The sequence below is a fragment of the Haliotis rubra genome, unplaced genomic scaffold (assembly GCF_003918875.1).
Source record: "Haliotis rubra isolate DU_JTF1 unplaced genomic scaffold, ASM391887v1 Scf103, whole genome shotgun sequence".
Taxonomy (NCBI): domain Eukaryota; kingdom Metazoa; phylum Mollusca; class Gastropoda; order Lepetellida; family Haliotidae; genus Haliotis; species Haliotis rubra.
The window spans coordinates 1,211,268-1,226,122 of NW_025764926.1; the positions used below are offsets into that span (position 1 = coordinate 1,211,268).

Consider the following 14,855-nt stretch of genomic DNA (forward strand, 5'->3'; position numbering starts at 1 on the left):
CTGTAGATGTGTTTTACCTGTAAACACATGTTTACATGTTCATTTGTGTAGCACTTACATATTGTCTACGTTTGACATGACTAAATATGATCTGTGGAGTATTATAGCTTGTAGTCTTGGTTGAAAAACAACAATGCTTTGGCTTCAAGTAAGACTTAATTGACATTGATATAATTTAGATTATTTACCATGTTTATGGTTGAATTGGTTTTGTTTGTTCAATCAAATGTAGTATTTATCATTATGTTGAAGTTATGACCACAGTTAGAAATCTTATCCAATCAAATCAGATCTTTTACTGCCTCCGTTAGGACCTGACAAAACCTTCCACTGCAGATCATGACATGTGACTTTTCGATTCAGCCAATCAGTGTGTCTTTCAAAACAAACTTGAACAGGCAGTCCTGAATGATGGATAACAATGACCACACTTTGTTGTGGATATGTTACACCCTGTTCTTTGTTAAATGAGTCGCCACAAATAGCTGCTGATATGGCGTTAAGCAATATGTACTCACTCACTCACTCACTCACTCACTCACTGTGCGTTGAGGCATTTGCGCCTTTAATGATGTACTGTCGAAGGAGCATTTGTTATTTTTCTGGTTGTTTATGTTTGTTCTGTCTGAAATATTCAGTCTTGATTCTAAAAGTTATAACATTTTATGCTCACAGAGTTATATTATAAAGCTGACCACTGATTGTGTTAAACTCTGATGCATCCTTGATTGGCCACTACATGGTTTGCCTCCTCAAGAGGGTTTGTCAGGTTTTGACACAGTATTAACAAACTGGAGTAAAACATCTGATTTTATTGAGATTTTCACAAACCATACTCCACCAATAAACCTTTCAGTTAGATGTGATTTGTCCGAGACCTTCAGCATGAACTAATCACCTGGTCAGCATAAGACTAACACCATGACATACTGACTCCACCTGCACTAACACATACCAGGTGTAGGGTCTCGTAGATGTGGCATTCTGTACAGGAAATCGGAAGTGACCCTGTGTCACTGTCTTACTCATCTGTTGATGGTTAAACCTTAACATCCATAGAATTAATTAGTTTTGGCCACTATATTCCAGCTATATCACTGTGGCACACTATAAGCCAGTGGTTGACAGCATGAAAGAAGACCATATGTTGTCGAGAGCACACAGTTTGCCTTACATGATTACACCTGATCACCACAGGGTGGGTCGTTTTGGGTGTTTCACTTAATCTGTTATAGATTTTGTAAGCTGATTCCCCAGGGAAAGAGAAGACTATTCTGCTCCAATAAATCTTCAGGGTTGTTCATTATTGGTTAGATAGAATCTTTCCTTGTCAAGCTGAAGACATCAGTATGATGTGTGAAGTGTCGTCTGCTCTGATATAGCTGGATTTTCAGTAACATTAAAGACACTAGTTCCAGTATTAGCTTTGGTTCATTTGGACCTGGAAAAAAAAAAATGAAAATGAGCCGAGAGCTTCACTAACTGTTTGTCCATTGATGACTCAGGACAAGACTACCAGGATGTGCATGGTTGTGATTATGTTGAGAGCTACATTGTGTAGTAACGTGTAGATTGTGAAACTAGTGTCCGGATGAGATGTAATAAGAGTGACAGGTACACTCACACCATACTGCATGCAAGCTTGTTCACAGTGTCACATGTGACAGACTAACATTTCAGCAGCTGGACGATGTTGTGTGTTGCGTCCAGCTGTAGACAACAGGGCTCGATTTAAGTAACCAGAAATAGTTTGCATCTGGTGCATGTCGACATCAAAACCTAATTGCACCAGATTGAAACAGGTTGCACTTGTTTTCAGGTTGCACACAATACCTATTTACTCTAGATGTGTATAATTGGGATATTTATTAGAATTCAGAAATTCCATGTTTTTGTTTCACTGACATCACTGCAGATGAAATCACTGAAACATCTGAAAGTTTCTCATGCTCACTCATTATGTTTAAGATTAACCAAAATGTATGCCCTGTGTCTGTGACAGAAGCTGAATGAACTGTTGGGCATGGTTAAAAATGTCGTTATTGACTTTTGTTTCTTCAATTTGCTTGTCATGATTAATTTTCATGATATATAACCAAACTTGATGAACCAAGTATGTGGGCTGGTCTGCTTTTTACAAAATTAAAAACATATTGCTGTAAAACATCACAGACTAGTTATATGGGTTATCACGAAATGCCCACAGTTTGATGACATCAAGCCCAAGGAACCAGTACAAATTACACATAAAATGGGGACAAGTAAATGTGGTTTGGTAAATACAGTGTATTGAGTTTTAGATCATTGTGATGTACACTTGCTTAGTCAGGCAGTTGCAAAGTTTGACATGCCCTGGTTGCATGTAGAAATAAGTGATGAGACCCATTTTCAATATTACCGTGTAGAGGGGGCAAGGACCCTGAACTGATGATGAGCCTTACCAGCCTGACTGTGCCAGGATCACCCAAACCCTCTTTGCTGCATTTTTTTCTTAATCTGTAAAACATAATAATGATAATAATATTTAGTCCATATATATTGCACCAAATCCATGACGACAGAATGCTCTTAGCGCAGACAGTTAATTATTACCCCGGATAACCCAAGCTGCCTGTGAGGCGCCAGAAGGTTATAGTCACATGACTTATCCCACCGGGTACCCATTTTCTGCATGTTTTATGTTTTTAAATCGAGCCCTGGATATTGATATAACAGACTAATATACACTATCAATATATGTATTATGAATCATAAAATTCATAACATAGGAAAATGTTCTGTATAAATATAGGCTCATTAGGAGTCACTTGTATTCATATCTAGTTGGAGTAAACTTTGATGCATGATCAATACACACTTGCATATTGTTAGTATCACCAAGGGGGCGGTGGGGTAGCCTAGTGGTTAAAGCATTCGCTCGTTATGCCGAAGACCCAGGTTCAATTCCCCACATGGGTGCAATGTGTGAAGCCCATTTCTGGTGTCCCCTGCCGCGTTATTGCTGGAATATTGCTAAAAGCGGCATAAAACCATACTCACTCACTCACTCAGTATCACCAAGTACTGTTGTAGTAGACGTAACACCAAGGAATCATTTGTACTATACTAATGCTGAGTTACCATCGTGTTAACAGTCTGTCAGTTACTAACTGAGTAATAATAAGCTTTATGTTTCCTATTGATGCCTTGCAATCTTTCATTAACTGGTCATGTCAGGAGGGCGGGTGTTAACAATGTACATCACTGGATGTAAACAATACTGTTTCCGAGATAGTACGACATCCATGTCAAGTGGTGGTGGAGTTTGATGTCTTGTCACATTAGTAACACTTTCAGATTTTAAAAAAATGTACGCCATTAAAGTGTCATTTGCAAATTTTATATAATATAATACCAAAACAATAATATGGAAAAAAGTCTGCCGTATTGTAACTTTAGTATGTACCAGCTTGATGGATGAGTCTCTCTGAAACCGTTTTGGTTGAGTCCTGTGATACTACATGTTGTCTTAGCAAGTGTTATAATAATGTTTTGTTCTACAGAACGGCGTTGACTTTGGCAACACAAGCATCGTTGTCAACAGCACTGGGAACGTCACCGAAGTGGACAATGCAATATGGGTGGGGTTGGCAAAGATTAGCACCCTCAAAGTGACCATCGCCTACTATATCAGAGTGAGTAACTTTGAATGATTTAAATGAATTATTCTCTATGGATTCATGTGTGCTGTACATACACTCACAATTGTCCTTTGGGGGAACACCTAATAGTAAACCTATTAGTTATTAGTGACCCGTGAAGATCCTGGTTAGAACTGATTTTCAGTAACCCATGCTTGTCGTAAGAGGCGACTAACGGGATCGGGTGGTCAGGCTCGCTGACTTGGTTGACACATGTCATTGTATCCCAATTGTGTAGATCAATGCTCATGCTGTTGATCACTGAATTGTCTGGTCCAGCCTTGATTATTTACAGACCGCCATCATATAGCTGGAATATTGCTGAGTGCAGCATAAAACTAAAGTCACTCACTCACTATTAGTGTTTGTTTTGTGACTTGTTAAACTGTACAACCACCATTACCCTCTATCAGTATAATTCAATGTTCGATGAATGATTTTATCAACATGTGCACAACATGAAACATGTAGTGTTCACAACTTATAACGCAGTGTGTAATTTTAACACAGATTATTTCATTAATTCTGTGTCTATTGCAGAACTACTTGCTCATCCTGATTGTTGTCGCGTTCGAGAGCATCACACGCTACCACCAGATCCAGCACTACAACAAGCCCAACGTAGACCGCCCTCGGCCTGGCATCATCTTCCAGGACATCAAGCGACCCGAAGCCGACAAGAACATCTCCTCCTGTCTCAAATACTTTGCCAATTACCTCTTCTACAAGTTTGGTCTGGAAGTGAGTATGACAGAGCAGACATTAGCACAATATCAACTCGCATATCTTTGAGTGACATTTTAGAAGCTGGGAAGTACAACATAGACAAACTTTATGAATAGCAACTTCTTTATTTCATGATTGCAACATTTCAATACAGATTCTTGTACCATTGTCCATAAAGTTTGTCTATATCATATCAACTCTAGTTCAACTGAGTAGAAACTGCACTATACTGAGTATGTGTGATAACAAATCTAACATCTGTTACATTTGACCACTTTCTAAAAGGCATTGTATATTGATAGCTTTCATAGTTCTAAGTAGTTGGAATGGTTGAGGTTTTGAGAAAGCAATACCTGACAATAGATGTAAATAACGAGTTTACTTGTCTTGTATAGCAAGGGATTCAATTTCAAATAAGATACCGTATTTCCTCAAATAAGCGCTGGGTCTGTGCCGGGGGTAAAGCCGCGGTTTAAGAAATAAGCGTTGGGCCTCTAATAAGCGGGTAGGTTCTTTATAAATGTATTCTCCCTTGATCCAAAAATAAATTTATTCAGGAATGCTCCCTAACTTTGATGTGACGCTTACTAACAATTAATTACGGTACACCCTGTAAGCGCAATAAGCACCTGGTCTCCAATAATTGCTGGGCCTCTAATAATCGCTGGGCCTGGAAGTCCGTTTAAAAAAAAAAGCAGGCACTTATTAGAGGAAATACGGTAATATTAATCAAGAGTTAGGTGTGTGTTAATTAAGAATTTTTAGTTGTACAAATGGCATTAATTGTGTGGCACAAAGACACAAAAGGATTGACTGTACACTGTTTCAATTATGCTTGCTTCTTGAAAGTGAAAAACGTAAACATGAAGTGACTATCTGCAGTTATTAAAAAGACATGTATTAATTGTGAAATGCAACTCTTTCAGATCTGTTACATCATGTCCGCAGTCACCATCTGCATCCGCGTGGATGCCTACGCCGTCATCTATGCCATCTTAATGGGCATATTGCTGTTCATGAGTCGGCGTAACAATGCACGTGTCTGGCCCCTCTATGTGATCGTTCTCACAATACTTCTTCCTGTACAGTTCATGTCTTGTGTCGGATTCCCGTTTGGACTTTGTATCAGTAAGTCTGCCAAATACCCAAGTCCTTTTCATCACTGTCAAATCACAATGGCGGTTTACTTAAACTTGATAAAAGTTCAACTAGGGTTATAGTTTAAGAGCTGAACATTTTCTCAGCTGAGATGAGAATTTTATGATTTCAGTTGATGATGCAAAATATTTTGCCATTGAACTTTAAACTGGAGATAGCCCTTACACTAATGAAAGGGAAATAACCATGTGTGTATTTTCAGACTACCCCTGGCACATGACATCTCAAATCACTGATTCTAACTTGGAGCAGTGGCTGTTCCTACCGGACTATGTCAAGCCCCCGCATGCCCTCAAACTTGTTGGTGAGTCCATCAACGATATTGAAACCTTAATCACATCATCATTGCTGTGAAAAGACGTATTTACATATGCAGTATCAAAAATATGCATCCAAGTCTAACTTTATATATAAAAACTCAAAAAGAAATATTCTTTGTATAATAGAGAATCTCACCCGAGTGTCTTTTGATGTCAAATATATCACCACGAGTTGATAAAGTTGATATCCAAGGCTTGCTGAGGATATTATTACTTTTATCAACGAGTGTTGATATATTTGATATCAGAAGACACAGGGTGAGATTCTATTTATCATCAAAAATCACTCTTCATTAGTTTTCAATGATAAATGTACATCTCTGCACACGGTTCTGCCATTAGACTTGCAGTGCAGCGATGTCATAGCATTGTGACGTCATCAAGTACATGACGTCATAACATTGTCAGGGCATTGTACAAAATCTACGGTCAAAGTGAAACTCCAAGGAGATATCGTTTGATCTCACACAAGCAACATCTCCTGTGGAACACACTTTTAGATGATAAAATCACATATCAACAAAATAATAAACTAAACAGTTTCAATCACAAATGGAGCCTTCTCTCCAAACTGTATCAGTCTGTACCTGACATCATCTGTTTGTTTAATGATTTATGCGTGTATATGAAGAATTGAATTATTGATGACATACCTGTACATCATGCATCTGTATTACTATAAGCCGTACGCATCACAGCTTCGTGTATCTGTGACATTGTATTCTTGGGAACCAATCAAATTTTTTTAAAAAACCTATTGGCACAAGGTGTAAGCTTATTTAGTTCAAGTGAGCGTATGTTCTTTGCAGATGAATCATCACATGGATGATCCAGAATAGTATCTCTGTTATGTTCTTGCATAACTCTCGAAGTAATACCATATGATCCCTGCATGGTGTAGTGGTTAGAGCCTCAACCAGCTAAAGTCTGGTCTAGTACAAGCAGCCGCACATACACATACACCTGCGCATGCACGCCGTCATATGAGCCGAGTGAATATTCCATATCAAAGTGATACCATATTGAAAACATAACATGTAAAATGAAGGCATTTATGCAGTAGTGAGTGAGTGAGTGTGGTGTTTGGCCCGTTTTAGCAATATTCCAGCAATATCACTGCAGGGGACACCAGGATTGGGCTTTAATCATTGTACTGATGTTGGGAATTGAACCTGAGTCTATGACGTGACATACAAGTGCTTTAACCACTAGGCTACCCAATGTAAGCAGTAAGTGTTATGGGGTGGTGGGGTAGCCTAGTGGTTATAGTGTTTGCTTGTCAGACCAAAGATGTGGGTTTGATTCCTCACAAGGGTACAATGTGTAAAGCCCCAGATCTTGTGTCCCCAGAGGTGATATTGCTGGAATATTTTGCTAAAAACAGCATAACACCATACTCACTCACTCAGTATGTGTTATTTACCAGTATATGTACTGCATTTTGATGTACATTGAGGAATTTAGCTAAATGTATTGTCCTTGTATCACTGTGTTTGCATTATGAACAGTATGAGAATGCAAATCTGACCCTCTTGTTTTCCATTTATCGATGAGTCGATATGTTTTGTATGAAAAATGTTTCTCTTTGCGGTTTCAGCGGACTTCTTTCAACTGTTGTTCGCATGTCTCCAATGGCGAGTGTTCAGTGTTGAGCGTGGCCCTGACAGCGAGGCTTACGGAGGAGGAGACAACCAGGACATACTCCCTGAAGTGGAGGCCAACATGGAGATCCCTGTCCCCGACTTCACCACCTCGTCCAAGTATGTACATCATTTATTTATTTAGGATTTATAGATGTATACAGTTTTAACTCTCATCTGTGGAGCAACTTCATGAATCGGAGGCTTCCTCAGCTCCTGTGTATCTGATGTTGAGGATTACTGTACTGAAGTATCTGTAGAAAAGTCTTTGAACAGGAACGATTGAATACCAGAATATGGCTGATACAAATATAATATACAGTTAAACAACATTGTGGGACCTTTATAAATACTTTGTGTAGTCTGAGATTTTACACAACTGTAAATAATGACTAAATAGAAATATGCAGGGACAGAGCTTGTAATTCCAGACAACTGTCAGAGTTGGACACAATGGTGTTTCACTGTTAACATCCGGGTTAGAATTGGTCTTCAGCAACCCATGTTTGTCATAAGAGGTGACTAGCAGCTTCGGGTGGTCAGGCTCGCTGATTTGGTTGACACTTGTCATCATATCCCAATTGTGTAGATCGGTGCTTATGCTGTTGATCACTGGATTGTCTGGTCCAGACTCTATTATTTACAGAGCGACGACATATAGCTGGAATATTGCTGAGTGCAGCATAAAGCTAAAGTCCCTCACTCACTATTAGTGTTAAAACAACAAACAAACACTGTTTATTACTTGTTTCATTAGAACATCACAAGAGGCAATTCTGATAATGAAGATATTTCTGTTGAATTTGCCTGCCTTCCCATTGTCCAGCCTTTGGTAATCACTGACCAGCACAGGTTGTATCATGTACTGAAACTATTGGTAGTAATATCGTCCTGTTGTTGCCAGATCCTACCTGGATGTTGTCAAGTATGCAGTGTTTGAGTACATGTTCTGGGTGACCCTGGCCATCGTCTTCATCACCGGTACAGCTCGTATCAACCTGTTCAGTATGGGATATGTCATTGGGGTATTCTGCTTCATGTGGTATGGCCAGGACTTGCTTATCAAACCCCTGAGGAAGCTGCTGAAAATGTGAGTATCTCTGTGGAGAGAATAAGTATCTGTATATCTCAGTGGGTTAGATGACTGACTTTGTGTGCTGGCGATTAGGTGTCTGACTGAGGGTGTGGTTTCAAATCCCGCATGGGACTCAACCCTACAAGAGTACTGGAATCTGTACTTTTCTGAGAAAGTGTAATACCAAATAAAATGTGTGTTACATTTGACCATTTTCTAAATTTCATTGTGTGTTCATGGTGCTGTGTAAATCTGTACTTTAACATGTTTTGGGGGTGGTGGGGTGGCCTAGTGGTTAAAGCGGTCGCTCATCAGGGGGAAGACCTGGGTTTGATTCCCCTCAGGGGTAAAATGTGTGAAGCCCATTTCTGGTGTCCCCCAGCCGTGATATTGTTGGAATATTGCTAAAAGTGGCATAAAACTAAACTCACTCAATTAAGATGTTTTTCAGAAACCATTAGAATTTGTTATGGTAAATGTTACATAGAAAACACGTACTATTTGTCTGAGTTGTTGGGCATGATGTGGAGTTTTAACCACAATTGGTTCTTTCTTTTCAGGTGGGATTTCTTAGTCGGTTACACATTCTTTGTGCTGTTCTGCAAAGCTTGCCTACAGGTAAATATTACATTGTACTGACTTACCAATTTGTGTCTCACTAATACAGATGTGTCTGACTTTATAGGTCACCACTGCTATATCACTAACAAAAGGCATAATTTGATCAGTCTAAAGTAGAGCAGGAAATATATCTACCTCTGGAGTTGGAACAACAGCTAATATATCTATTGGTTAGATCTGTGCAGTTGTCTAGTTGGCATTGTAATTCATGCTACCTAATCCAAACACTACTGACAAATCGTCTCACTCCACTCCAATCTGCCATGGTTTCATTGTTTTGTGTTCCAGCTAGTAGGGTGTGTGTACATTGACCGACTGGTGGTCAACGAGTGCTGGCTGATTCAACTACTGGGTGTCAACTGTCTGTCCTCAACCATCGACATGCCTTGTGAGTCTTCCACTAGTCTATGCTACATGTTCTCCAGTACAATCCCCTTTTGTGTAGTAGTACTGTCATTTGTTTCAAGTTGTCTTGTGCTTTCTTTCCCATTGGGGATGTCAAATAAATAATCTGTGTTGTTTCAGCTGCTGGGACCTGTACTATCGAGGAGGACAACACCGGCCTCACCTGGGACGTCATCTGCTTCGTCTTCCTCCTGCTGCAGCGCCGCATCTACAGCAGCCACTACTTCAGACATGTTGTGTCGGAACTGGAGGCCCAGAACAGACTGGCATCCAGGTAATTCTTGCCCATACCTCAGGCATTGGACTGTGAAATTTCATGTATTTCATGTATAACATCATTTGAGCCTTCAGGACAGTTTGTGTCCCAAATCCTGTTATAATGCCATGGAAGCCCCAATCCTCCCCTGTAACAGCACAAATGGACTAGTTAGGAGCCTATATATCTGATTCATATCACCCCTTCGGAACTTCAGTGGCAAATAAGTTTATGCCAACTCTCTTGGTTACAGCCCAAAGGCTTTTCAGTACCACAAAATCTATGTTGTCTAGACAAAGTAACATAACTCTATGTTGTCTAGACAAAGTAACATGTGCATACTATTTACATGACTTAGTTCCCAACAGAGACTTGTCAATCTAGCACCAGTTAACAGAGTTTCTTCTCGTATCTTTACACAGAGGTGCAGAGCTCATCAACAGAATCATGATCCGAGAGGTGGCTCTCCAGAACGCCCAGGAAGCTGAAATTCTCCAGAACATCAAGAAGAAAATGAAGAACCTGCAGGCAAAGCAGGCCAAGCTCAAGAAGAACTTCCGGGAACCACAGGACCATTTTGATGGTGAGACTGTGTTTGTTGCCGTCTGCCACTGTGTCTGCTCATGCAGGGTGTATATAAGAGTGATATGTTCTTGCAGGATGCAGCCAGGCCGTTGAGAAAATTCCAATGACTTCCGTTTTTCTACTGTTTTGTTTTGTTTATTTTTCAGAAAATAATTCCAATATTTCACATGATGAAGGTATATTATTATTTGAAATATTTTTGCCCAGTTTATATTTCTGCTTGCGTATTAGCTGTAGCAACATACAATGAATGGTAATCTTGTGTGTGAGTTCATCACACCTATAGTATCCATCCCAAACTCCAAACCTCAAGTTTGTGCAACCAATCCAGTCAGAGTGTATCATAGCAACATTATTCATACCCTCATAATCAAGGGCAAATGTGCTTGTAGGCCCTTTATATATTTTGCAATTTGATGTTGAGCAATATTTTGTATTAAGTTTCAGTAATCTCTCATTTGTACTTTTGTAATTTTGAGGGTAATAGATTTGTGTGTAATGACAGAGGTCAGCACACATTGTCGTGAGTTCTGGAGTACAGTATGCTTCAGTAAGGTGCATGGGAGGCTCTCCGGAGTTGTTTCCCTTAGCTGGGCCCCACATCACAGGTTGTTTGACTTGAATTCTTGAACGTGGACTGATTCATGAAATGAAGCACAATACCTCTATTGATGGTTATCATATGACCTGTTTTCCCGCTCTCAAGCTGACACACTCTGATATGGCTGAAATACTGTTCGAAGGAGGATTAAATGCCCATCAACAATGATGAATTGTATGGACAGCAGCCTGTGTTACTTTGTTACACTTCATATGACAATTCTGGGGTACAGGTGGCCAAGTTATCTCAGTCATGCAGAGTTGTGACCCTTAGTCAAATCAGGATCTGCATAATGTGCATATGAATCCTAGATTCATTATAATAGGAATCCAACCGATCATGACTACTAGCTTATTGAATCACATGACAGATATTTCCTATGTTAATTCAGGTTTGTCATGCAATGATCTGTATATCGTCTTGTTGATTTAAAGAAACATGTTAACATGCCCCTAATATATGACTAAAACAATTTCTTTTTAAGTAGTAAGCTTTTTTATGCCAAATATGAACTATGTTGTATATTTGTTTTATTAGTTACAAGCTTTTAGTTAGTACTGCTACTATTCTAAGGTTCATTCTTATGTGTTATCATGTGACAACAAACCGATGACTTTTACTGAGTTTTACTCAGTCATAGTGTGTACATGATATATCATCATACACATGTCATCATGGCTGCAAGGCAATATTATGCTGTAGACCATTTCATCTGCATGGTGTGAATGTGAGAACTGCAAGCTTGTAGATGATTCCATTATCCTGCGTTTGCTTCAAGGAGAGTGAGCAAAGTATGCAAGCCTCATCTTCTTGTTTGTAAGACTCAGATCCATGGGGGGACTCAAATCCAAGGCAGATTTGTGTCCCGACTTTCATACATTCAGTCTAAAAAATTTAGGAGGTCCTGGGGCTGTTGAGGATACTTCTGCAATCACTGAATCTTATTTATCCCCTAAATTTTAAAATCTTTAAGGTTATAACAAGGATAGCTTGACCTTTCCTATTTGCAAACACTGCTTTCTATGTTTCTATAAATATGATGAATATTCTCGCTTGGATTTCTGTAAATGTCTCCATTATCAATCCTAAAGGTAAATATGTGTACCCTAGGGTTACAATAGCAATCTTGATACAAAACAGTGAAGCAGCTGCCTGTGTTCCTAAGTTAGATCTAGTTGACATCACAGCATGAATTACGTCATAATATGATGAAGGGGTGTACATTTCTGTCCCAACCACCTGCCACAGACCCCATGGATCTGACCCTTATGTGTATTCATCCCAACCCTCCTGCTCCATAGTGTCACACTACACAACAGTAAGCAGTAGAGATTCCTGCATCTTTTATTACGAGTTCTCCAGACTGAAGTGTGAACTTAGAATGTGTCACTTGCCCTACATAACACATAGTTGAAGTTTTGACAAAAATATTGGCACTTTTCTCCATAATTATAGATGTTTTTCAGTTTGAATTGCTAACATGAAGATTGTCACTTTTCCCTGAGATTATATAACTGTTTTCCTTTTTGAATGGCTAATGCAAAGATGGTCACTTTCCCACTAACTATATAACGATCTGGGAATGTATAGACAGATTCCTAACAAGGCCTAACAATTTTTAGGGATAGTCATTGTGTTTATCTTAAGATGTAGTGGTAACATTTTGATGTGGGTTTTCGGACACCTTGTGGAACGTTAAAGTCAAATACCCAAAATTTATTTTCTGCACACTGACAGATTTGTCAGTCAGTATGTCTTTCTGTCATATATATTTTAACTAGGTGCCTTGCAAGCACACAAGTGTCAGATATGAATAATTGTGTATGTTCGAAAACCCATGACCTGAAAGGGATAGGTAGGATATTAATTATTTGCCATACTAACTCGTAATGTGGTCGTGTCCTGGAAGGGCCACTGTTTACATGAACTACAGAAGTGTTTCTCTGTGTGACAGCTATACGGTCAGGTGACTACTACCTGTTTGACGATGACTCCGAGGACGAGGCGCCGGATCAGGCTGACCCCATCACCTTCGGACAGGACACGGATGACACTGGCGCCAAGATGGGACCGTTACAGGTGGGTGCTGTACTGTCTGGGAAATGAGCAATAAAGTTGTTATTTTGGTCTTGCTAACCTGGCGACAAGACAAACTTGTTTCCATCCTGCTGACCTACAGCTCAAAGTCCTAATAATGATAATAATAAGAGTATTTGTATAGTGCTCAAGGACAATGCTCAAAGCGCTGACAAGTGACAGCTGACATGTACAAGAAAATACGAGGATTTATGAAACAAAGCATTGAAAGAGGTGTGTTTTGAGTCTGTAGTTTGAAGAGTAGCAGAGTTAGTATTAGTTTTAGGTCAGAGAGTTCCAAAAGATAGCAGCTGCATACTGAAAGGACTTGGCACCTCTTATTTGCTTGGGCTATATGTGCTGCTCAAGAGAAGTTAAGGACACACAATTCTTTCTCACTACTGCAGTTGGTGTCATGGCAGAACAGTTTAACTATACTCATTTTGAAGAATAGGGTTTTATAGCGTAACTCGAAAACAGTTGTATTTAAACGAATATTTTTGTGTGAAACTTGCTGTACAGATCAATCTCATGATGAACTGGTGCCTTTTGATGATTTGGGATATTGAAGAATACTAAACAGCATTAAGTTATTTTCACTCAAAGGAAGGTATCCAATGGCAATGAACCAATTTTGGATAGAAGTAATCATGTGACAGGCACTATCAGTATCAGTTAGTAGATAGTGAAGCAGCATAAATCCTCACTCACACAAACACACAGTGTTAAATGTTAAAGTAGATCACTTTGTAAATGGCAACAAAATTCTTTTCAATTCTGCATTCCTGGTTCTGAAAGTGCTTTAGTTATTATTCCCAGACCTATCAGCTGTTATGTCTGTGTGAGGTATAACAAGACACTGTATAACTAAGGGCCTGTTTGTCGCTGTTTGCAGATGATCTCAACAGCCATGGACTCAGGGACTGATGCTGCTGTACAGAAGGCCAAGGACCTCGAGGAATCCCAAGGAGGTGAGTCTGGCAGGGGTACACGCTGGCTTATATGGTACTGTGAGTCTGGCAGGGGTACACGCTGGCTTATATGGTACTGTGAGTCTGGCAGGGGTACACGGTGGCATATGGTACCGCTTGGCTTATATGGTACTGTGAGTCTGGCAGGGGTACATATGGTACTGCTGGCAGGGGTACACGCTATATGGTACTGTGAGTCTGGCAGGGGTACACGCTGGCTTATATGGTACTGTGAGTCTGGCAGGGGTACACGCTGGCTTATATGGTACTGTGAGTCTGGCAGGGGTACACGCTGGCTTATATGGTACTGTGAGTCTGGCAGGGGTACACGCTGGCTTATATGGTGTGAGTCTGGCGGGGGTACTGGCTGAGTCTGGCAGGGGTACACGCTGGCTTATATGGTACTGTGAGTCTGGCAGGGGTACACGCTGGCTTATATGGTACTGTGAGTCTGGCAGGGGTACACGCTGGCTTATATGGTACTGTGAGTCTGTTAGGTTGTGGAGCCTCATCAGCTTGAGTCAGTGAGTCAGTGAGTGAGTTGCGTTTACGCCACTTTTAGTAATATTCCAGCAATATCACAGCCAGGGACACCAGAAATGGGCTTCACACATTGTACCCATGTGGGGAATAGAACCTGGGCCTTCAGGGAGACAAGCATACGCTTTAACCTCTAGGCTGCCCCACCGCCTGCAGGGGGATGAAACACAGGTTTACACTCCTGTTCATACTGTGACTCTG

At 40.1% G+C, this 14,855-nt stretch overlaps 1 protein-coding gene across 1 annotated transcript in view; it reads left to right on the forward strand.

Annotated features, from left to right (window-relative positions):
* Window positions 1-14,855, forward strand: part of LOC124272586 (piezo-type mechanosensitive ion channel component 2-like) — a 133,857-nt gene that overhangs the window by 89,112 nt on the left and 29,890 nt on the right. The window contains 12 exon segments of the mRNA XM_046707791.1: window positions 3,543-3,674; window positions 4,221-4,421; window positions 5,333-5,534; window positions 5,767-5,868; window positions 7,482-7,644; window positions 8,429-8,614; window positions 9,160-9,217; window positions 9,509-9,608; window positions 9,746-9,899; window positions 10,304-10,464; window positions 13,022-13,146; window positions 14,039-14,114. Coding sequence (XP_046563747.1) covers window positions 3,543-3,674; window positions 4,221-4,421; window positions 5,333-5,534; window positions 5,767-5,868; window positions 7,482-7,644; window positions 8,429-8,614; window positions 9,160-9,217; window positions 9,509-9,608; window positions 9,746-9,899; window positions 10,304-10,464; window positions 13,022-13,146; window positions 14,039-14,114 — 1,660 coding nt within the window.